General features: G+C 42.6%; 1 protein-coding gene across 1 annotated transcript in view; it reads right to left on the bottom strand.

Moving 5' to 3' along the window:
* SPATA16 (spermatogenesis associated 16) overlaps positions 1 to 25,747 on the bottom strand; it is an 81,171-nt gene that overhangs the window by 24,536 nt on the left and 30,888 nt on the right. Inside the window, exons 4-7 of the mRNA XM_075157659.1 lie at positions 18,603 to 18,687; positions 5,382 to 5,529; positions 2,078 to 2,224; positions 1,730 to 1,842 (exon numbers count right to left, since the gene is read on the bottom strand). Coding sequence (XP_075013760.1) covers positions 1,730 to 1,842; positions 2,078 to 2,224; positions 5,382 to 5,529; positions 18,603 to 18,687 — 493 coding nt within the window. The remainder of the gene's footprint in view (positions 1 to 1,729; positions 1,843 to 2,077; positions 2,225 to 5,381; positions 5,530 to 18,602; positions 18,688 to 25,747) is intronic.

The raw sequence follows: 25,747 nt of genomic DNA, 5'->3' as shown, positions 1-25,747 counted from the left end.
AAAAAAGGAAGTTTGCTGCTGACTTCAGTGGTGCTGGGAATTCACCCTGTATTTTTGGGAGCCCTCTTCTGTTTCGGCAAGAATATTTAAATGTATGAGGTGAGGTCTAGAGCTGGTAGAAAATATTACTGTGTAGGAGCGGTGCAAATTCATGGAGCTAGTGCAGATTGGCTTGAGCAATCCTAACACACCACTCTGCTCTCATCTCTTACATGATTAGTTTTTCTTTTCCTTGTACCCTGGGTACCAGATACCACGTATCTCTGCTTGAACCATGTGGTCCTGTTCCTCCAAATTCAATTACAGAATAGGGTAGTTATGGGGAATCCAAAAGATACCCGATTTCAAAGTTTTTTCTCTTGCTAATACTCTTTAGAAACTGAGTAACTGCAATAGAGGACTCTCACGTCTAAAAGCTCTATGTTATACCCAAAGAGAGAACGGTGAGGCTGAGAAAAATTTAAAAAATGGAGTTTTACTGAGGCTTTCAGAAAGGCCAGGGTTTTATTCCGGACCCGGGAACCAACCCCCTGTCTGTTTATACTTCCAGCTTCCTAAATGTTCCAAGCGCAACGCACACAGCAATAACAGATATTTCACTTTCCCAAAGATGCCACTTCTATTAGCCTGCCCGTCAATAACTTGGGCTGTTGGTCATCCGAAGCCGACAGCACATGGCTTCAGGAAAGAACTGGAAAGCAGCGGTGTGTTTCCTTGGGGATGTCTGCCCTCAGCCTGCTCCACCTGCCTCACACCGATGCAGATGCTTTATGGGCGCCCATTTTGGCGAAGCACTAAGCACCTTTACCTCCCACTAAGCATGTGAGTTCAAGCACTTACTGTTGTTTCAGCAGCTGCTCTCTGAGATGAAAGGAGGTATAGCTTCCCCAAATATCTAGCTAATGTTTCTTCCTTGCTAGGGGTTGCTAAGTAGCAGTTTTTGTCAACCTCCTATCTGGTATCAAAACCTAAGAATATAAATCGTGTGATTTGCTAAGACACCCCTGACAAGGAAATGGCTCTGATTCCTTCAGCATACAGAAAACTAAAAAATTGTTATTGATAGGGAAAAAGCGCTAACATTAGCATTTACAATCTGGGGAGGAGAGGCTTCTTCCTCTTATTTTCAGGACAATAATTTAAGAATTGCATTTAAACAGTCCAGTCTACATGCAAATTTGATTTTTGACCTTTTGTGCTAATCAAAAGCCATGGTGCTAAAAAGCTGTGTACATTATTGCAGAAAGTATGGAGTAGAATTAATTAATATACCTTCAATATGGCTGTAACAGATTTGCAGGTTATTTCACATACTTCACTACATAGGGATCAGGATCTAAATCACTAAAAATGCTTCAAGTAGCAATTGTTAACTCTTGATGGAGATCCTGGTGATATGTGTAGTATATGATAGGTATTAAATATAGCGAGTAGTTTTGGTGATTATGTGAAGTAGGGATATAATATAATAGGCCGTAAAGATTTGAGAAAATTGCATGCAAAGTGATTTTTAAATAAACCGGGTACACTGATAAATAATTAGTGCTACTTTTTAAAAGTATCTAAACCCCAGTTGAACTCTGTTCCTAATGCAATTCACTGAGCATTTCTGGACACAGGAGGGGCATGTGCAGAATGAATTACCCACCAAAAAGCACACATCATTCACACACGCACAGGCTTCTGCTGCCACACAAACTACACACCGGAAAGTGAGTTTTATACTCACAGTTAATTTGGTGCTTCTTATAAAATCCATTACTGGCACGATCTTTTTCCCAGTGTTATCCCAATATCTTTTTGTTTCTTCTTTTGTGAGAGGACTGAAAGGTGCTTTCCGGTCTAGGAAATGAAATCACAAAACCATATATTGTGTTTATGCATATACCTTTTTCGTAGAGGATCTAACAAGATGACGGGTGAACTGGAGGAGGAGAGGGGAGGATGGGGAGAGCTGTCTGGACAGTCGGGGCTGTCCAGAGAAATGGGTCCCGAGAAACCCCCTGACCCCCCTCATTTAGCAAGGATCGTGGAGGCCACCCCTGAGCTATCACAGCTATTAAGCAAGTTGGCGTACCTGAAAAGATTGGCAGTTTTCTACTTGACCACCTTTCCAAGATTTTTCCAATATGTTTGTTTCTGAAACCCAGAGTCAGTAAGTACTGCTGGGGCGGCAGGGACGGCCACTCAGCCGTCTGTGGCAAGACGTGAAGTCCATGAGGATCTGGAATAGGGAAATGAAAATAATTTCCACTGTCACATTTCTTTTCAGTTGCAAGAGAAGTTACTTTTCTGGAGATAAAAATAGGGAGTCTAAGAAGGAGTGACATGTAATCCAGAAAGCTTGCCAAAACAAAGGTGACCAAACCAACCCATCCAGCTATAACTGGGTTTTGAAATTCCAGACTTTGCAACCTTTTTCATCGACACCTTAAATTTTGCTGATGCAGAAGATAAAACATGTTCTTCCCACTTATGCACTTTTCAGTGCTGCTCATCCAAGGCATTAATAACTCAACACTTCAGTAACATAACATCCTGATCTTTTAACTGCAAAAAAAGCTGTTCTGTTGTTCCCTGAATTGAGGAGGTTTGATTTCCTACAGATTTGTGCTTTTACCATCACCACCACCATAATCCCAGGCTTCCTGCATGTCCTTTCTGATCCACCCAGCTGGCGCCTGACAGCCTGTGCTGTGCCTTCTCCAGAGTTCGTGATTGCCGCTGCCAAAACCCTGTGTATCAGCTGAGTCGGTCTGCCCTGACCTCGGTGAGGACGGATGCTCCGAGCAATTGTATAAACCACCTTTGCTTAGGGAACCAGACCAGTCCTTCCCTCCCTCCCCTTCCCCTGCAAAAAATAAACCTAGATTGAATGTCAGTGTCACTTTTCACAAAGGAGTGCTCTGTTTTCAGGGAGCTCTGCTTTTAAGATGCCAGGCTGTGCGGTCACAGTGACAAATGGAGAACCCCACTCGGAGCTCTCCGGACTTACCCCTATATAAATCAAAGCGAGTGGACCTGATATTTCCCTTGCAGCATGTTCTCTTCTGATGGATTCTCAATTTTGCAACAAACTGCATTGTATACTTGGATTTAAATGTGTATCTGCTCCTTTTCCTTGGAGATAAGGAAAACTTTGAAATCAGTTCAGTCCTTACACTCTAGCAAAACTTGGACTAAAATTGGGTGGGTGATTGTTGCAGAATAGAAGGGTTATTTAAAATAACATGTTCGTGAGACATCTGGTATTTCACACCCACTGTTAAAATGGAGCTTAGCTCATCTTTTTAATTTCACCTATGTGAGATACAGACCTGCAGGTCGAATGCTCGGTGGCACCGACAATGAGCTAAACTTGTTGCTTGTGATGTTTTTTTTGCTGGGCAGTGTGATTTTAGGTCAGATCTGAATAGATAAGTTGAGAAACCCCCTACTAGGTAGACTTCACCTAACACTGTTGTGAATTATTTCAGCATCGAGTCTAGGGAAAAGAGCCGCGTTCGCTCTGTCCAAGAGGGTTTCCAGGACAGAAAGGAGGGAGGTCAGGACTGGTGAGGACTCCCGCCTGTGTGAGACCTCTCACATCACTGCGCTCCCAAAACCCTGATACCCATATTGTTTTTTCTTGGTTATCTATCCCATTTAATTCCCAGAAACTTCAGTGATCCCAGAACCCGCGCTCAGAGAAATTTGTGTAAAATTGAAGCAAGTCTTTTAACCAATAGATTTTTGTAAACAAACATATTTGAGGGCAGAACTGGCTCTATTCAATCTGTTTCATGATTGATTAAAGTACTATAGGACTGGGATCTTTCACCCCCTTTTTTTTTTTCTTTCTTCTGCCTTATTGGGAGGAGTGAGCAAATGACTGGTGACGCTTTCAGAGTCATTCAGTGATTTATGGACACAAACTGAGTTTCAGTGCAACACTTGCACAGTTTTATGTGCTCCTGGAAGTCTCATCCTTGCTGTAAATTGAGGGGATTATGTGAAATATGAAATTATTTTTTTTAAAATCAGATTCAGGGAGTTTTATTTTACGCTCCTTTTAATGGCAATATTTTTGTCCCTGGTAATTCTTCACAAAGTCACATCAGCAAGTAGACGGTACACAGGGATTTTACAGCCTCCCTGATAGATAAGTCCTTGTCTTCCCTCTTCAAACAACCCCAAAGCTACTGCCAGAAACCCAATACGTGGGTGGCCTGCAACTTGCAAAACATGATCTAGTTTTATACTGGTTTCCTAAAGCAAAACAAAAATGAACAGAACAAGTTTACTTGCGTTAAATATTTGCACAGTTTTGTGGTAAACACTTAGTTTCCTAATTCCTATTTGTGTTTTTCAAATAAACAGATTTTCTTTTCCTCCCCAAAGACACAATGTGTATCCTTTCGGAAGCCTCATTTATCTGCTGAGTGCTGGCACTCAGCGGTGCTGCAAGGACCAAGCCATCGTCTCTGACCTGGTGTAACTCTTGCAGGGAGCGGGCAGCATCTCAGCCTTTCAGACCACCCTGCTGGAAGCGGCAGTGAGGGGTGAGCGACACCTCTACTTTGTGGGACGAAGATAGAGGCTTTCTAGAATTTGACCTGAGAAATGTACTTTTCCCTTCACGTTTCTCAATCACCAACTCAAAGCCAAGCGTTATCAGGGTCAACTATGTTCCAAGTCACCAGGTTAATGATAGTAAGAAATGCCTTTTATCCTCCTGCCTCTCTTTTGCCAAAATGTCATGCCCATTCCTCTTGAAATAAGGCTGTGGTCACCAGAATTTAAATGTCTGTTTACTCCAGAGATGCTATTTGAGTTTGCTCTGCCAGGAGATGACAACGGGTTCTGTAAAGCCCTTGTTCACTCTGGATCCTACTTGTCTTCAACAGGGTAAAGGAAACCTGGCTGTCTATTCCCATCCCTGCAGCTGAGATGCCCTCAAAGGTGGCGGTCAGTCCATTAGTGCTCGTAGAAGGGAGGATATTTTTGGAAAGCGAAGGCCCTGCTGCAGGGATGACCATCGGTGACTGATGGAAATCCACGGAGATGGGAATGAGCCTGGGTCTCGCTGTCACCACAATACACTGCAAATCTACTTTTGAACAAAAGATTAGTTGCAGTAATGAAACTCAACAATTGAAACATGAGGCTTCATGGGTAGAAATCATCTTTATGGGGATTTGCAGTGTAAAGTCTGTGCTTCGCCTAAGTACTGATTTGATTACCTAAATCTTGTACAATCGCAGAGCAAATCTCAGAAGTTAATTCCTCCCCAGAAGTGTAGAAATGTAAAGGCTCGTGCTCCAGAGTCTCTCAAACTCTTTTCGTCAGCCACACACACAAACAGTATACAGTGATTAAGAGTAAGTGAAATCTGCTGTTACCTGTATATATGTGCTCCACGTAATCAGGGTGCTTTTCAGCAAACATGTCCTTTATCTTGTTTATTTTGTCAGCCTTAACTTCTGTCACAAATGGTGTGTACATAACCGAAAAAGATTCTTCTCTAGTGATGGCTTCTTCAATCATAGCCTAAAAAAGGCAGTGAAATGATACATTCCATGTCGGTTAACGGCCAGTTAAAAAAAAAAAAAAGAAAAATAATTACTTTCACAGATGATATTTTCCCTTTAATAATTGCACAGTCATGCAAAGATAACATATTTTGGTCTTGAATATTAATTAGAAGGGAATTTAAATTAGTTCCAGAAAACACTGCCTATCTATACTCAGAAAATCAATTTAATGGAGAAAGAACATTTGTAAACTGTTTTCAGTGCAGCGAGCCTATGTCTTCAATGAGGAGAAAAGTATTAGATAAATTATCTTTTAGATGAAAAGAAAAAGTGATTCCATGCTCTCTGAAGGTCACATCCTTCATCTGAGGGTTTTATTCAGTCCTTGGGAGCTGGTTAAACAATACTAAGCATTCATATTACCCCTTGGGTTGGCATGAATCAGGCACTGTGTCTATACGGAATATTAGTCTTAAAATATTGCATTTAAACACCATTTGCATTAAGAGTAAAATTCGCTCCTGTGCAGAGGGCAACATGAAGCTTATGAACCTTGTCATCCCTTAAAAATGACTCAAATGATGCATTGTGCTGGTCTTGTGTGGAGAGGTGGATTTCACACTCAGTGGACCCCAATGAACTGGTGCTGGAACTGCCAGGAGGAGCTACCAGCCTGGCAGCAGCCTTGCTGGGTACTGGTATCGATCAGCGCCAGGGAGGTTGAGCTGCAGCTCCTCCTGGGTTGGGCTTTGGGGAAGACCACATTCAGCGCTGCTTCGGCTGCATCTGTTGCTAACAAAGATTTTGTCCTCTGGACGCGGGCAGTCCTTTCTGGAAACTGGGGGAACTGCAAGGCTTCATTAACGTATCTTGGCAAAAGCGTAAACATGGTTAATAGTGACAATACTAACACAAAGTTAACAGAGATGGTCAGAAAAGCATGAGAGGAAAAGATATATATTTTTTAACAGGGTGTATGAATCTCCCAGATCACCTTATACACTGAAGTGGTTCACAGAAGCTATCATTACGGGAGTAGCTTGGTATTTTATTGACAAGTCCTCACTTTTGTTCTCCAGTCTATCCTCCACCTATGTAAAATTATCCAAGACACAGTGTGCCTCCGTGAGTCATTTGTTTAGCTGATGACTGCTCCCACCAACCCAGAATAGAAGGCTGAGAGTGCCAATTAGTTAAGTATCTATGTCCTTCTCTTCAACGGCTTTAGACAACAGGTCCTCTGATATGGTCTTATGCCAGTTTATTTCCATCCTGTTTATTGGTGTAGGGTGTGCAGAAATACCATAGAAATGCTGTAACTGTTTTGAGCAGATATTGGGATAGGCTGCCATACGTGCACCCTGAGTGCTCTTACACTGAATACTCTGTCTGGATGTCGCGGGTATCACTGGGGATTTGTTTATATTTCAGACTACTCTATTTAGTCAGCCCATTATCCTGCATTTCCTGGAATGGAAGCAGTCTGGAGTGGGCAGTATTTAGCCCTGGAAAATTAACAAGCTTCAAATGTGTGTAATAGTATCATGACCACCCAGAGCAGTAATAACGTTCCCCTCTGGTGAGGAGGAGGTCCAGACTTCCACGGGCACAGCCATCTTATCCATGGTTAATGCCACAGATCTGGAGGTATCAGACCAGAAAATAGCAAGTGTGTCCTCCTGCCAAGAGCTCGGGGGCCCATGAATGGATCCATGCCTGTTCCTCCTTGTGGGAATACTTACCGGTCTGCACTGATTTATAGGAAAGTGATTTTAGGATTTATATTTCTGTGGACTTTAACTACCTTGTTGTTCAGGGCCCTTAGAGGATCAGTAGCAAAACAATGGTACCAATCTAGCTTTCCAAGGTACATTTCTAAAAAAGCAGAGGCCTCCTTGTTCAAGTTTTACTGAATTTCTCGTGTAAATATAGGCACAGAATTAGGACAGCCTTATTTTGTGTGAGATGTTGGGTATTCTGCTTATTTTCTGTAGCTTGGAATTCATTTCCTAATCTGGATCAAAATGAGCATGTGAATGTGGTTTTGGGTGTATCCATACACTTCAGATTTAAAATACATGGAATGAGGCAGCGAGATGAAACTGTGAGCGGCCGGACCAGACAAGTTCTGTATTCTGCCTGCAAAGTTCGCTTTTGGCTTTATCATCCTCAAGGACAGTTCAAAGTCACGCCTATAATATCTCTGCATCGCCATGTACCCATGGCTACTCTGCACAGCATGCAAATAGCGACTAGCTCAGAGGGCAGTATCGGTAAAATGTCAGCCAACGGGGAAAAGAATAGATCCGTAGTTTCTGGTCAATACTGCTGCTGAAGGTATTATTATTACTCAAGAGCATTTTTTTTTCCCCCAAGATACTGACCCTGGACATAGATGCTATTAGTTTTATTATCCTCTTGGATTTTTATGGGGTAAAGTCTTTAAGGATATAAAACTTCAGCCCATAAAAACTTTGGAGGAGAAAACTTTATATGATGAAATCCCTAAGGATTTTTCTGCTTAAGCCTTTATGCACTGAAGTCCATACCCGTGGATGAATATCTGGCAATGTGTCCAGGAAACAGGGATGCCTACAGAACATCATCTGACGGGCTGTACACCATGCAGCTACTCAAGATAGAGTCACACTGTGGAGAGGATTGCAAGGGCTCCGACGGACTTTCAAGAGAGTCCTTCCAGAGAGGACAGGACAACTGTTTTTTCCCATTTGCATGTGTTTTTGTGTCTTTGCATCCGAAGGGTCCTTTCTGCAATGTCCTCTCAGGTACATCAGGGAGGATGTTGCTGTTCTGGCCTTGGAGTGGAAGAAGTGTCAGGATCTTTCATGAGTATGGGGGTAGCTGCTAAACTGATAAAGGTGATAAAGAAAGATGATTTTTTTTTTTTTGCATATCTCCCAAGTGAGCCCTGCAGCGATATCTCATCAGATGGTGCTACACTCCAGCCTTCAATTCCAGCAGAGCCAGCAAAAGTGAAGTCCTTGAGATGACCTTAAACTATAAGAAAGAGCTCCTCTAGCAATGTACAATAATGCAAGGACTATGACTGACATGAGTCCACTGAATTTGGTGGTTTACCTCAGCAGTGGAGAAAATTTATTGCTTCAGCAAAGATGCATGAACTTGCTCAAGAAGAGGCTGCAGAGTAATCTGATGATAGGGAAGATTTCTTTTTGTAGTTATGGGACTGAGTCATGCTCTGCTATTGTCAGGAGGTTTATATCCCTGTTTTGGAAATGTGGGGAATCAGAGAAAGTCTGCAGAGAAACCATCTGGAGACAAAGTGTCTCAAGGAGTATTTATATTGTCAGCACTTCTATTAAAATACCAATTAATTCCTTCATGAAACACAAGCGTTCACGAGGTTTGAGGGATATACATTGCTATCATAACAATTAAAAAGCCAAAAGACATTCCTAAACAACAAACTTTGTTTTGATGAAGGGTTTAAACATATATTTGACCCAACACCACATACTCCTCTTCTCTGAGCACCTTGGCTCTGCAATATCCTTACATTCTACCATATCTAGTAAAGTTACATTTCACAGACCTTTTAATAAAACTTAAACTTTAACCTAAACAATCTTGCATTGTCCCTTCAACACCCACTAAAATTCTGTTAAGAGCTCATAAAATGAATAGGTAGATGCACATGAAGCAAAGCTTTCCCATGCCAACTTCTGATGGCAAATGATAGAACTACTTCAATATTTTGCCTGCTTAGAGCAGACATAGAAGAAGAAAAATAGCACTGTAGCAAAAAATTCTTCATAACAGTGACAGTAGCTTTCCCTGCTACAGTCCCTAACCTTAATCCTCTTTAACTACAAAAAGGTTTAATTTGGAAAATCCAATTATCTTGACATCTAGAATTAGCCAAAAATTTAGATATCTTTCTAGTGCCTTATCTTGCAGCTGCACTGCACACTCAGCCACTGTCTCATTTACTATACAGCAGGAATTGATGCTTTTATTGGTGATTTTTATTAATGCAATGATATCGGTCAGGGTAAAGCCATTAGCCTCTTCTATGAACTGCTTCCACTCTTAGGCTGGTAGGTAGAGTTATGGGTGCACTGTGGTGCAACCTATGCACTTTTCTCTATATCTTTCCAACCATAAAGGAGTATCTGGCAGCCCTGCCACTAAGTCTGTTGCTGTTGTGATATGAATATCTTCTCACCAGCATGATCTTCTTACATAATTTTATTTTTTTTTTCTGCGGGAAAAATAAATAGACAGAATGCCAGAGCATATCCTTTTCTCAGTATGTTTATGGTATGAATAAATCATGTATTATACAATTAGATGAGAACTTTCTGCTTATCTGCCATGTAATGCCTCCCCATTAATGTAGGTCACATTAAATATCAGCTTATTTAGGTTCTTAAGTTATTAATGTATTTAAGTCTCTGCGTGTGATTTTGTATGCAGTATATTTTGAAAGCGGATTTGCAGAGCGCCACAGCGATAGATCCCTGTATTCTGCTGACTTCTGAAAGGCAGAGGTATTGCAGATGGGTTACCTTAGGCTTCAAGATCTGTTTGATACTCTAATAAGTATCTCTTTATGTTTTGGGAGAAAAGAAATCCATGCTTTATATCCTTCCAAAGAGATCACTATTCATTAAAGAAAAACCCCGGAATACACAGAGTATGGAAAAGGCTGGAGGCTGCTCTTGAAAATCCCTGTCCGTGATGCCGGCAGCTGGGAAAGCAGGGACGAGCACAAATGTGGAAATGCAATTCTTGTTCAGGGAAGCTCTCTGCCCACAAGCCCGTCCTCCGGTCTCACAAGTTCACGTGCATGGAGGGTGCCACGGGAGTCCTCAGCTCTTGCATCACTTGCTACCAACTGAGGATCTTACCCTTTCGTCTCAGCACAGGGGTAAATTTGAAGGATTTCAGTGTTTCTCTGCTGTGGTGGAGCGACTCTGAGACCAACGAAACAGGATATATTTGCTTTGTAGGGCTGATGCAGAGCGTTGACGAGGTGAGCCCCTATTACTATTCGAATTATGGTTTGTTGCCATCATACACATACCCTGTGTATCGGCACCGGGCAGGAGCTCTAGCTCCAAGCCTCCCTGCAGAGGGGGCCCCTGGTCTGGGCCACCTGCCCCAGCTGGGGTCTCGTGACCCCCCAAGACACTGCAAAGGGAGCAGAGCCGGTCCAGCGGAGCGAGCCGAGCTCCCGTGGATAGTCAGCGTGACTGACGTGCCGTGCCATGCCGGCAGGCTCCCGGCCACCCAGCTCGCTGCGGTGCAGAGACGCTTCCTTGGCACGGTGGCAGAGGCAGACATAAATCCGCAACGGGGCAGTGAGGTAGTGGACGCAAACATCAAAGAACCGCCCCTGTGAACAGGCCAATTATGCTCTACATGAAGCTATTGGCCAAAAAACATAGCTTTTAACCAGTTTTGTTAATATTGCCCCTTTCTTAAGGATAAGAGAGTTTTCACGGTGAGAAATCCCCTAATTGTAATAAGGCAATTCACTGTGACTGCTCTGAGCAGCAGGACTGTCCTTCCAGTGCTGGGAGAAGCCTTTCGCCATCACAAGTCCTCAGCGGGTGTTGGGTCAGCTCCGCACGGCTCCTGCCATGTCGGGAATGGGTCGCAGTTTAAACAGCAGGGTTTTTTTTTGTGAAAGGGGATTATAAACAGTGCTAGTTGAACAGCTTTGGTAGCCTGGGCTCAGAGGGACATCTTAACTCAGACAGGCAGAGCTCAAGGTTTATGTGAATGTAGTCAGAGCCACTGGACAACACCTGGATGCTGCACCCATCTGGTGATTCAGGCAAGTGCTTGAGAGACCGGGAGCGACCTTGGCTAGGAAATATTCCTGGGAGAAATGCGGGATACTTGCTGTAGCGGCTTTTCAGGGCTTTTAGCCCAAAAAGAGAAAAACAAATTAAAAAAACAAGAAAAAGGAAACTAAAATGCAGAAACTAACTGAAGGAGATGTCAATCCTTCCTAGCACTGAGCTCAACTCATTGTGGGAACTTGACTTAAATGTGAAGAGATGAATCAGACAGCCAGAGATGGTGACTGATGTGGTTAGCCTGTAAAATGGACAGCACTGTTCAAAGGGGCAGCGAAAAATCATGCCTGAGTCATTGCAATAGCAAACTACTTTATGCGGCTGAATGGCTGCTAATTTAGTAGAAGACAAGTTGACTGTATACAGAGATGTTTCTGAAAAGTGACTTTATCTTTTTTTGTGTGATGTCCTCTGTAGTTCTTCAAGAGCAGATGTGCAGATGGAAAGCCACGTAACCAGTAATGATCCTGGGAACAGCACAAACTCCTGCCTGTAGCTTCATCTCCCCGAAGAAAGAAGATGGTATACAAAAAAAGGGAAAAGAATAATGAATGTGTAACTTCTTAAGGACCTTTGCAACTTGAAGGAACAATAAGGGCCTGAGAACAGCACAAAATGGCTGGTTTTCTACAGTGACTTCTCAGGTTTCTTTTGTAAATCTTAAAGCTCTGCTTTGCAACCCAGTAAAAGCCAGAATCAATTGAAAATTCTACTTGTGAAATCTGCACATTACTTCTCAGCTGCCCCGTAGGGTTTTTTAAATGGTCTGGAGCTTTGCTGCCCAGGTTGTTCCTGTTGAACATCTTTGAGACATGATTTATGGGCCTTTGTTAACAGTTAAAACCCTAATTGGGTTGGTATTTTGTTTCATATTGGGATTTCAACAGCTACCAACTACAGCAAGGTATGTGTTGCCTATTACATTCAGCTGGTATTAAATAAACCCAGCTTTCCTGAAATTAGAGACAATTAATCTATCTGTTTTAATAATTGTGACATTTAAACTAACAACTCCTCTTATCATGTAAATATAAGTATGATTCAAGCAACAATTATTCTACCATGAATGATCTGGTACCAGAAAAATAGAAGTAGGTAGAAAATATGTGGAGGTAGATATTATTAAAGAAGAAAGAATACAAGAAAAATGTTAAATTCCTTGGGTTTGTACATGTAGAACTGTTTCTGGAATGGAAATATCAGCAATAACGACAGCAATAAAAAGCTCCCAAATCAGAGATGATAGAAACTCTCTGTTATGTTATTTTATTTGCCTTCTCAATCCAGTTTTCAATTACTCCATCTTTTTAGTAGTGTACCTGAGAGCAGGATGGAGCTGATTTTTGCAGCTGAGCGTTATGCCTTACAAATAGTGTATTCCAAAGCCAGACTGGTCTGAATCCCTGAAATGGCATACATAGGAAGAGGCCCATTCTACCCTGAAAAAATGTTAATAATTTTAATTTTAACAAGTTGCTTCAGCCATGATGCAATGAGAACATAGGAAACCCATGAACTGGTCAGAAGCTGCACTGAGATCATCTGGATACCAGTGCAGTGTCTTAAGAATGAATTGATTTTCCTGCTTATGGGCCAAAATCCTTCTGTTCTTCTGATGTGCAGGATGAGGAAAATCATTACATCCCAATTTTCTTCCAGAAAATGAAAAGCTCAGTGCTTCAAGGCAAGTGTTGTCCTTCAAAATGGCCATAGAAACAGAAGAGGGAGGATTACCTATTGGTTTTTATGAAGAAGGATAAGAGAAATGTTATCTCTTTTCTGACATGAGAAAATTCAAAATTAATTCTTAAAGCAGCAACAAGCTCCACAAACCTCTGAGGCAATACGGACTTACGCATATTAGGCACTTACTTCTGCCTGTACACACAACAGCCGTTGACCTCAATGGGGTTTTCCCCCAGATTTGATTAAAGAAGGGACTTTTCTGCAGTGAAGTGTGGCACAGCACGATCTGCTAAAATAGCCTCAAGAATTAATGAGAAATACATTTTCTCAGTGATATGATGGCCAGGCTGCCCAGAGAGGCTGCCTGTCAGCTCCTATCAGTCATTCCATTAGGAGGATTGCAAAACATCCCTGCCCTTGCCAGCTTGGAAACCTCACGCTCCATAGCAGGACACGGGTCAAGCATGAGCACGCAGGACGGCTGACGGGCCTCGTCACCGGCTGAGACTGTGGAGGAGGTATTGGCTACCAAGAGCTTTTTCCTTTTAACTTTCTTGCCTTGGATTGTCACCCCGCAAGGTGTGAGATTAAGCTGAGCTCTAAAGGAGTTGACAGCGTTCATCGCCGCACCGTAGGTGTTCAGCCACCTTGCAGGGCTGGGTTATCATTTGCTTTAATTGTGTGATGTGTGTATTGCTCTGTGCTTGCAACAGCCCAGATTTTTTAAATGGAAGCACCTGATGTTCATAACAGCCACGAGAGAGAAAACAAATGTCTGAATACCCAAACCTCCATGTCAGCCAATGCACGTGCTACTGGAAGCTTTCTCTGTGACGTTGAGTTTAGCTGACAGAAATATTCCCAGAAACACAAGTTTGTGAGCTCTGTGTGCAGCAGTCACAGCGCCAGTGTTTCCAATGTGCTAAGAGCAGCTCTGTGATGGCTGCAACCTTGGCCAAAACACTGGGGTTGAACTGGAACTAAAGCTAAAAGCCCAGTTTGGCTTCAATGCAAATTAAAGGTCTCCATTTGAGCTGTAGCAAACATGGAATTAAGGCCTGGAGTACAGATGGTTATGGAAATGTATAGATATGAACCCACAAGTTTTGAAATGCCTTCCTGGGGTTCTGTTAGTTTCTGCAACGTATGCATTGCTGGTGCAACGGCACTTAGTGTAAGACTTTGGCTAGATGGGATTGACTTTGGATGTAAGCGGATAACGGCTGCTAGAGCCGAACCTTCAGTGTAAAATAGGCCACATGGTTTTCACAATGGAATAATAAAAGCAATTGAATTTGTAGTGTGCTAATGAGTTAAGCCTGAGATGCTTATAAATTAGGTACTAAAGGCACTTTATACTAAGATGGCTGTGCCAGATATTGGTGAAATCAGGCTGTGACTTCCAAGATATTTGCAAAGTTCATGTTTGACAACGTCGGGCATTTTTGACATTGTAGTATGGGTGTGATATGTTTTTACTCATGGAATGAAACATCCAGAGTATATTGCACAGTTTTTAGCCCGTGGAAATAGTTTACAAAGGTGTGAGTAAAACTGGACAGTTTGGAGAGGGACTCTTTCTATGGGATGAAATATCTCAAGTCTATTGTTTGTTTTGCTATTACCAGCTGAGAAATTGCATTGACAATAAATGCTAGGGAGCTGACCTGACTGTAGTAATAAGTAGGTTTAAACTTTGTCTTGCCGCTACCACTCTGCAAATGTCTACCATAATACATGTAATAACTCTCACATTATTATTTATTGTGATGAATTCTATTTAACTCACCTATTTTTAATCTAATAGCCAATACACAAATCATCCAGTGCATATTCTGTAGTACGTTATGAAAAAAAGCCCATCCATTTGATTATGTCTTAACTTGGAATGGATACTTTCAATCCATGGAATAAAATATTTGAACTGAGAAAAAGGCCCAACTTACTGAATAATATTATCCATTGCAAATTACTTTTTCACCTCTCATCAGCATTATACCTTTATCTCAAGAGTGGAATGGAAGGCGGGTATTAATATTCAAAACCAACACAGGGCATTAGGTATCACATATCACTGTACAGAAGATCCAGAAATAGATGATTTACTTTAAAGGGGATAATCAAAGAAAGCTAATCAAAAAGCTAATCAAAAAGAATATTTAAAGTTGCCTTGATCATGATCCATAGGTACATATACAGGGAGAAGATAACAAGCACTGAAGGATCTTTAAGCTTTCAGAAATGAATGCATAATACAAATTGCTGGAAGTTTGGACTGGACAAGTAAGATCCCAGCTTGTAAACTGGGGGAAAAACAGGGGAAAACCATGTTACAGATCATCTTTTAGATGGGTTATGGTAAATATTCTATTATCAAACTATTTAAGTGGGAATTGCATAACTTTCTCAAAATTAGTCTCTGCTTTCCTCCTTTGGCACCGATGCAGGAAGGTAAGGGTGCAATTCTGGGGTGTTTTTATGCAGGAACGCAGATAATTCGTCAATGTGAGCCCATCTGGCCTTAAAAATCTGACAGTACAAACCTTGCAGTGTGCCTAAGAGGAGGTACACAGTCACATGGAACAGATCACTGCTGAAGAAGAAGGAATATGTAAAAGGTAATAATGGGGAGGGAAGGGATTTGAGGATGTTTTAAAAAGAGTTTTGAAGAAAGAGGACTCCTGGCAGTTGATGTCCGGGATAGAAGAAGTTCAAAGGAAAGCATAAAACCAAAATTAGGAGAAGAAAACCAAAGGAGATACAAGCTAAAGACTCCTTTGAGCATGAGATTAGATCAGGAGAGAAAAAACAGAAGCATAAAAACCAAAGAGCTTTGCAGATGTGAATTAAGGGCCTGAATTTCTTGCAGTAAAGACATCAGCTGAAGGATTCCAGTGGTCTGTACAACCTTTTGAAGCTATGAAAGAAGTAGAAGACAGGCTGTGAGGAGGAAAAGCCTTTTCCAACAGTTAAAAGAATCATGAAAAGAAGAAACAAAAGTAGTCAATGACACACCAGAAAATTATATACATAACCCAGTGGATCAAAGCAGAGAGTGACATATCTAATCTAAAAATCTTTCTTCACAAAAGTAAAAAACAAACTGTCCTGTTCACCATCTATTCCCTTCCTCCTCAGAAAATTTTGCTCACGGTTGTGAGCCAACGCTAGCAAGTTCTGGGGCAGAGGAGTAGTTAGCAAGAAAAGCGTGCATCAATAGCTGTTGCTTTGGTTACAAAGGCACATGACCGTGTACAGTCGTGACAAGTTATTTTCAGCTTTACACCGTGAAATAGAGAGAATATTAATAAAAAAGATTATGTTACCTCTGCTTCGTCTCTCTGTGGTGGAAAGTCCCAGTGCAATGTCACATGCTACACCGTACTGCATAATTGTTGCTGTGTGCTCTAATGCCATTGAAGCCACCCCTGATGCTGAGTGCACAGAACTCATCAGCTCGGGAAGGGAAAGGTTCTTACTGGTGCTGGGGATATATCTTCATGAACAGCGTTTCTTAAGTGCTAGCTATTAACTTGAGTGGGAGCGGTACTGGGCACCCAGCTGCCTCTACTGCGTGTGTGTCAGCATATAGATACCGCTGAATCCTTAGCCCAGCCCACGCTAAGGCATAGGCACAAAAGGCACAAAATTGCAGAGCAATCTCTGTCTCCCAGTGAAAATCAAGCACGGTGGGGGATCAAACAAATGGTGAGATCTCTACTGACATTTCAAAGTTTCTGCAGACAAAGATGACAGCTGCTCAGGTTCAGGCGAAAGGCAGAGGAGGAGCGGGAACGGAGCACAAACAGCATGGTGGTGCCTCTCGGTACCACGGGGGTCCAGGGAGGCCCACGCACGAGCTCTCTGTCAGGAAGAGAAATGAGCTGTGAGCTCTGGACTGAAGCAGAGATGAACCAGAGTCCTATCATGGCCAAAATCATTTTGTATGATGATGCTAATGTTGTATGATGACGCTAATGGCTGGAAGCAATTCAGTAGCCCCACTTCTGGTCTGGTTCATTCCCACCTTCTCCCAACCACAGCTTCTGATTTAGACTCTGTGAGGAGGCATCGTGATGAATCTTGTCCTTCATGTCACTTTTTCGGCCCTGTTACCTAGCAGGACCGTCTGAACCGCTGGGGAAGAGGACAGCTATGACAGCTCCTCCTTTAAAGGTTTACTCTTTGAAGCTTCATGTCCACGACATCAAGAAGGGAAGTCAATGGATACCAGTGTTAAGAGACAAAAAAAGACATTCCATTCGAAGAAACAACCCCTTCATAAAACCTCTTTGTGAACTCAAGATTTTAAAAAAGTTTGACCCAGTGGTGAAAAAAATCAAACTGTTCTGTACAGAAGAAATTCTCTGCTGGAAAGCATATAATAAAGTTCACAGGCACTGCAAACACTGGCCCAGTGGGTAAATTCTCTGAATGAGATGCACTTTGCACTCACAGCAGTACTGAAATTCAGCAGCTCCCAGGACTGAAATTTATTCCATTTTACCAATAAGAATGCAACTAATAATAGTTTTAAAAAGGAAGAATTTACTCTGTGAGTGAAGGTAAAAGACCAGATTCTGATCTTTATTAGTCTGGCTTATGTCAAACATATTTTGCACCATTTCACATGCAGTACACGTCACAGATGTTCTCACAGAATAAACCCAAAATAAATGGGATCAGAATCAGACTCTGAAATATTATCGCAAAGGACATATATTGTTCCTAGTACCATTAAATTCCTTGTACGGACAAGGAGGACCTGAGGGCCAGGTCCACTCTGGGAGGCAGAAGGATCGTCCACCGCCTGAGGCCCAAACGCTGCAGTCCCTCTGAAATGCACTTTGGTTGCATTGAAACCAGGGCCGTGGAGGCTGGAACACCACGGGCAGTCATAAGATCCTGCAGCAATAAGCCTCTTCCAGCAAAAGATCTAGCATCCATTCACCTCCAAGTGTGTGAGAGCTCTCCTCAGAGCAGAAGGGGGTACCCTTAAACTTAAATTTGTGCTGATGTGGCTGAACAGCCATCTCAAATAAGTATCACTCAAGAGACGAGTCTCATTGAAGTCAATGGTCTCCTCCCCACGTAAGTAGTCTTTGTAGACCAAGGTCTTACCCAGCCATCCTTCACAGAGCACTTTAGGTTCCTCTGAGACCATTCGTTACAGTCATTTTTTCCTCCCCTTCCGGTTGAAGAGTTTGGAAAGGTGTCAAAGGATTAGTATCATGCAAATTGCGAAAGGAGAGTGTCACTAAGGTAGCAAGACTTCACAAAAAATAGCTTCGGGGACTATGCAGTATCCAGAATTAAATTTTATAGCAGTCCATAAAATTGAAGTATGAGCCAAGGGTTAACAACCTTGAATTTTGCCCTTAAAATTAGTCCAAGAAAATCTACTTCATTATAAATACGGTAGTACAATATAGTGTCCTGTTGATTGATATGCCCAAGAGCTACCTTTGTCGCCAGTCTTTTAAGCAGTAATCCTTCATTTTGGTCTTAATGGTGAGATGGGCACCTCCTTCCTCATTGGGCTATCAATTTTTACCTGCCAATACAGTTTGATGAGCTTGCTTATATGCTGCTCAGTGCCTCCTGTCAGCCAGTACATATAGTCAGCAATCATGGCGCTCCTGATGACAAAAGCAGAATAAATGAGCATACAGGGAGAGAAGGATGTATATAGCAGTATTTAAAGGAGGTAATATTAAAAGAGTGTAACATGAGGTTTGTATCAAAAGATTACACATAACTCTCAGTCTTTGTCCAACTTTAAGACAAACATTAGTAAACATTTTTGAGCTAATTAAACTATCTGCAAGCAAACAACCCTACATTTTCTTTTAATAGCTTTTCCATATTTTAATCTGAGCAAATATTTAATGACTGCTATACAATATTTTAGTCTGGCTTTTCTTTTTTTTTGCTTTAAAGTATTTCTGGGTAAAATATATGTAAGTGCATTTCTTCTAGGACAGCATCAACACGTATAACACCCTGTAGCTTGGCAGTCTGAGAATATCACTTGTCTATGGCAAACTCAGACATAGTTCACTTTTGATTAAACTATATCTTAAAAAAAACCTCCAAACCAAAAGTAATCAGCTATCTTGCTACCTGATTGAGTATGCTTTAGTACTCCCACTGTCTGTGACAATCATTGCATTACTCTTTCTAGACTGAGGGATATTAAAAAACTATTGTGCAATGGATATTAATGCAGAGTCTTAACAGACTTTAGAAAATCGGTTTGCTTTTATGGCTGCCTCTCTGCACTGCTCTCCGTTTCCTTTCCTCTAGAGATTCCAAATCCAATTAAATGTGACTAGATATAATTCCAAATTGTCACTTTAGTCAATTAAACATATAATAATCTTGTGTACCTAATTACTAACACCAAAAGTTTATTTGTTGATGTAGTGCTATCAATGTGTACTTCTGCGTGTTCCCCTTATCATTGCCTATATATTAATTGTGCTTTGACATTACTGTAAATTGAATTTGAAATTTCCCCCTAGTTAAAAGTGTCTCACAAACAGTAATCCCAATCCTGTTGTAATACCCTTTCAGAATGTACTTTCCAAGGCTGTATTATGTTCTTAATGAGATATAACCAAAAATACATGGATTTAACAATAAACATTTCAAAGCAGGCCCAGTATCAGGGGGTAACATATTGTTACAAACAGGAACTAAATCTTCCCTTAGATGTTCTCATACAGCTCCCATTAATTTCACTGGGAGGAAAGCAATTCAGTAGGATCTGTGGATTTCTGCATAAGGACTGGATTTAGCCATAAGCTTTATCCAATGCTCATTCAAATCATTGGCAAAAATCCTCTTGACTGCACTAGAACAAAGAGCAGTTTCTAATTGAACATCGTTAGCCCAGCCGGCACAGGACGAACAAAGGATGAAATCCTCATTGCCCTGAAAATCATTGGCAAAACTCTCATTGACTCCAAATGGTGCCGGGGTTTAATCCCAGGAATGACATATGGATCCTATGAATGAAACAGAGAAGGTGAGCAAAGCATCCAGCACTGCCTACTTGACCCAATGCCAGCGATGGTTTTGGGGAAAGACGGTCACTGTGTCCTGAGGTGTAAAAGGAAATAAGCACGCGGCACAAAAATGGGGGAAGACAAACCTGTCACGTTATTCTGTATCTTTGGTCTACTGGAGGTTGGCCCACAAAGCTTCCGGCTCCCGTGACAATGCGGTAGCGGGTACTGCAGTCCCTAGCAGTGCACGCAAGTGGTGGTGGCCTCCTGAGGCCACCTCGTCAGAAAGAAGGGACTTCCAATCTAAATCTAGAGCAATTCTCAAGCACTAAAGCCTCATCTATTTTGGAGTCAAAGGACATTTGTAAGTGGTCATTTACAATTTGGGGTCCTATAGAAATAGTACCCTCCAAATGCTGTCATTTCAAAGATTAAAACTGGCAAATCCTTAACCCCAAGCATCAGCCTGTTGCTGCCTGCCACTGCGGGAGCGCTGCCCCGGGTGGGACGCAATCAGTCGGGTACACAGACACCCGCAGCGGGCTTTGCCACCCCTACTGCAGGCTGCGGACCGGCGAAGCGAGGATCCATCCCACCGGCAGCACAAGACGACATCCAATCTGTGACCTCCCGCTCCTCGGTGGTAGCCAACGCTTCCTTCGCCCAGCGTGGCACTGCTATGGAAGGTGGAGATGCGCGCAGAGCCCTGGGCAAATCTGGAATCAATTCTCAGACAAGTCGCTTCATCTTTCTCTGTTTCTCAACATCGCTGTAAAATGCGGACGATCATATTTGACTGATTTACCTATTTAGTGTGTGAGTCCTCCTGGCGCAATCTTTTGCTAATTCTTCGCAGCGCGCTCAGCACAATGTCGCTCTGATCGTGGCAGAGGTCTCCAGGCATCGCTGCACTCGAGACAAATGCCTTTCCTCTTTATTCTTTCCTCTTAATTTGTTCTTATTTAAATAATAAGAAGCACATTTCAAGCATTCCTGTTTAGTTTTTCAACATCTGCTTTTATCCCTGCTGGATTTCTCCCGTATTGCCGAGCATTACATCAGGAATGGCAAGGCCCTCACATAAAACCCCTCCGAGCCTTTCGAGTGCCTCCATCCCAATTTTTCTTCTCCGCTTCGCAGCCATCGGGGAGCACGCACAGGTCAGGACCGATGCTTGCTGCTGTGACCTTGGGGCTTATGAGGGACTTAAAAAATTCCACTTTCAAAAGAAACACAAGCATTAAGGCTCTATGTGGATGGCCTATGTCCAACCCCAAATGTGCCCAAGACAGAGCGTTTTCTTTGAAGGCCTCCAAAGCTCAGTTCACAGAACCAAAGTGACACATGCAATTGGGAACTATGAATTTCCAGACGCAGGGACACAGGTGAAATTACTCTGTCTGAATATGGTTACAGAGCTGGGCACTGAAGAATATTTAGCAACCTAAACACTCAGAAACCAAAGGACCAATTGAGATTTAGGCAGGCTCCCACTGAAATACTGAAGGCATAAAGCACTGAGCTGAGTTCCTGACTCCCAGTGAGTACCTATCCATGCGGCCCATAAAAATCCAGGTCACAAAGACTTTCAGTAAGAGACTTATGGGTGCATGAGACACTCTGAAATGAGACTTCAGTAAAATATTATTTAAAGAAATACTATTTATGAAATTATTACTTAAGATCCTCAGCCAGTGACCAAACTCATTAACATCTTTTTCTCTCATCATGTTATGAACATGGCTGTGTATGAAATAGAGCATATTAGTATATTATGTATACTATATATGACTTAGGATAGTATATACACAACATATTAGTATTTCAGCAGCATGTAAGGGCCAGAGTAGGTCCTTCTTCCCATCTTCTGCAATCACAGGTCCTGGGGAAATGGGAGCTTGTGAAGAGCTGGATGGAAGGGGTTTCAGTGCAGGCCAATTGGGATCAGCTGTTACGTCATGTGGAGATTTTGGACAAGTGATGTTGGCCAGCAACAGACCTCGCTCTGATTTGTATCTCTAGAGTGACTACTTAAGAGTTCAACTTTGAACCTTCCCGAGCACAAGGAACATAGGGTGCAAAAGAATGGGAAAATAGCTCCCATTTAGACCATGTTATGCATTTTTCTGGATGAAATGCCATGGGGTTTTTTATAGTTTTTAGAGATATTGGGATTAAACTCTAATGGTAAAGAACAAAGATATGTTCATTCTCTTCCTACTTCTGACACAATCACTTCATGTGACATACAGAAATATTGGCCTCATATTTACAGAACCATCTGTCAGTTTTGAATTACTAATTCACAATACTTAAAACATGCCTGAGTTTCAGGTGATAGCCCACCAAAGAGCTCCGTTTGACATGAGAACTGAAGTAGTTCTGACAATACACCTTCAGGAACACCTTAGGGGATGCTGGAGAAAATGTGACACTCCTTTCAAAACATGAGGCTTTATATTCAAATGCTTTTTTTTCCTAGTTGGTAGTTGGGGCCATACGAACTTCCATAACATAGCCAAACCCATCTGTGTTAATGCAGTAAGCCTGGATCCAAAGGTGTCTTGCAATATCTGCTCAATCTGGCCACTTGGTGGTGCAGAACAGTAAGATATATTTCTATACCTGCAAGCAAAGAGCACGCCACAGATCCTAAACTGTCTCCCTCAGCCTAACTCCAGACATGCCTAGGACTTGTAATAAAAGAGTCAAAGGTAGCTTTTGCTGCATGACAGCTGCTGACACTAACAGCCAGCGCGCAGCCAAATCCTTCACAGCAGCCACGCGAGTCTGTGACAAGAAAATGGATGCTACGGGTGTAAGAAATACGTAGAGTTTTCTGGAATGCAACAAAGTGTTACGTTGCCAAAGAAGACAAGAAATTAGCACTGTTGCTAAATGCTTGTGTGTTCATTCACCACTGTAAACACTGGAAAGGGCAAGACTCAAGGCCAGCTCCTTGGGCCTTGGCTGCTCCCCTTGAGCTGCACAGAAAGGAAAGAAGCCCTGAAGGGGAGAGGAGGATTTTGCTGCAGATGGCAGAGCCTTAGGAATAATCACAGCCTGCGCACATTAGAGTAACTTTCACTCCTCTATGCTATTCAGCCCCAATCGCTGCTAAGATCAGGAGGTTGATAAGTGGCAGAAAATTACCCTTGCTCCCTTCACTTCAAGTGATCTCACCTGGATCTGCAGTAAGTGGTACTAATAGGCGGCCTCGGCCACTGCCATCTGATGTTAGCCCTGTGCAGACCTGCTGTTTGGAAAGGGTAGGTGTATCTCTATTTTTTTCAGTTTAACATGAACTTTAATATTCCTGATGCGGACACCTGGCTATTTGAGATCTCTAATATGATAGTACTGAGTCAGAGAGGCAAGATGCAAAATAAACTGCTGCTCTCTTCTGGATGACCTTTCTTGTTTTCTGCTGAGATTAGAAAAGGAAAATGATGTTGATAACTGGAATAAGTAGGAAGTAGTTGTTTTAATGCAATTATCCTATTTGAAAAGTGAACAAAATAACAACAGTTAATTTTTAAACCTCTCCATACATCCTAAATAAATGTAAACTCATTACTTTGAGGTTATGGAGACAGTTGGAAACCATTAGATGGTGAGAGATAACCAGAACTCCAGAGTGTTGAGCAGGAATGAAATTACTGATGTCAGGATTTACCTATATGAAGACTAGCCCCAAAATGGGGCAAAAAATTATGCTATCTATGCATAACACCGTGATGCTAGTATTCCTGCAGAGGACTGGCTAAAACGTCGTTTTAAATATTTCACCAGTGAACCTTAAATGTGCTGGGAATCTGCTACAAAACTCTTCTGTCCTGCCAAACCTTTCGAGATTGGTGATGGGGTACACTTGCTGTCTTTGAAGTTTCTGGGTCATTAGCCCATTGCTAAAAAGCAGAAGTAAGTTTCCTGCAAGGAAAAGGGCACCTGTATTTAGAAAACATTTATTATGTTTCTTACTATCTGTCCCACGGTTGCATGCAGGTAACAACTTTCTGTTGTGTTGAGATTGCTATGCAGTGATAACGAATATTTCTCATTTAATGGCAACTGCTACTTAAGGACATAGAGAATGCTTTACGAATGTGAGCTGAGCGGTGCACGGGGAAAGGGCAAGTCTCTTAAAATGACAGGAGATGCTCAAGCAAACAGGTTGCTAAGATCTTGGGCTCTCCATGACCTGGTATGAAACAAGCAGCAGTCAGCATGGATGCGCTGTACAGGTCCCAGGAGATGTGGGAAGCCCCAATGCCTGTGTCAGCTTCACGGTTGAGCTGTTTGGATGGGGTAGCTGGGATGGACTGCTTGTAACAGAGATGCAATGAAACTTTCAGAGGGACATGGTTTTGTTCTGGCCTCTAGCTGGTGTTTAGTCCGCTCTCTTGTATCTCTTTGTACCTCATGCTCCCTGGGTTGGGGACATACCTTGTACTGTTTGGATGTTTGGATTTACTTCTGGTAGGGGCTGCGGAAAAGGCTGCTTCTTGCCTCTGATGTGACCCTGACTGAGCGAGCTGTTGTTTGACACTTGGACAATCTCAACTGATAAAGAATAATGTGTGTGGTGCAGAAATAACGGCCGGTAATTTTAGACACAGACTAACATCATATGTTGGTGACAAATTAAATAATAGGCCGTGTGGACTTTCCTTTGGGCTTTGACTGATCCCAGCGCTTGTCAGAGCTGCTTTCCTAGATCCAATTTATGAAGCCCTCCCCTACTCTGGGGAGGACGGGCTCACAAAACCGGCAGAAGCTCTTGGATCCCTTCGCGTGTGTGGCAAAAACTGATCCATTTTTCTTTCCTAGTCCTGGGCAACGTGTCCTCCCCACGCAATGCGCTTGTGCGTTGCAATGCAATGTCCTCCCCGCCGGCGCAGCCCTGAGGGCGATGGCGAAGCCGCGCGGGGGCGGGCGAGGGGCGGGGGCGGCCCCCGGGGGATCACGCGTGGGGCAGTCCCTCGGGCGGGGGGTGCGGGCGGGTGGCTGTGCTGCAGCCCCCACCCCAGGGCAGCCGCTGGGCTCTGACCCCCGGCAGTTCCCGAAATATCGGTGTAAAAATAACCCTCCCCGGCTGCGAGAGCTCTCTCCGTGCTGGAGAACCACGGGGCCCCAGAGGGACTCTACAGTGGTGATGGGTGGGGGGGTCTGTTGCTATGACAACAGACTTTTTTTTTTCTTTTTATAGAATTGGATTTTTTCTTGTGTTTATTTCAGTTTTCTTAAACTGAAACAATTAAGATAGAGAAAGAATATACACTTTCCTCTATTTTTTCCAAGAGAAAGCCCAGGCAGGATGCAAAGGCGGGCAGCATGGATGCAGGTGTGTGCAAGAGGCAGGCAGCTGGTGACTCCTTGAGCTTGTATCCCCAACCCCAATTATTTGTTTATCTTTCCTTAGTACAATTGCTTGCTCTGTGAAACAAAACCAGACATACACACTAACCCAAATTATTCACCTAGCTTTCTCGCGCTACATTTTCAAGTCTGACTAAAAGGGGCACAGACCTGAGCTCATACTGAGGGCTGAGGTTTACTGCTTGCAGACCTCGTTTGCTTTTCAGCTGGTGGGATTATCTAGATATTTTATTTTTTAAATGGAAATGTCAAAAAGCTGAGTCAGCCATACCACAGCTATTAAGATCCTAAAACTTCTTCCTCCTTAAGG

The sequence above is a fragment of the Calonectris borealis genome, chromosome 9, assembly GCF_964195595.1.
Source record: "Calonectris borealis chromosome 9, bCalBor7.hap1.2, whole genome shotgun sequence".
NCBI lineage: Eukaryota > Metazoa > Chordata > Aves > Procellariiformes > Procellariidae > Calonectris > Calonectris borealis.
The sequence above is the reverse complement of the archived record's forward strand: the minus strand, read 5'-3'. Positions and strand labels throughout refer to the sequence as shown.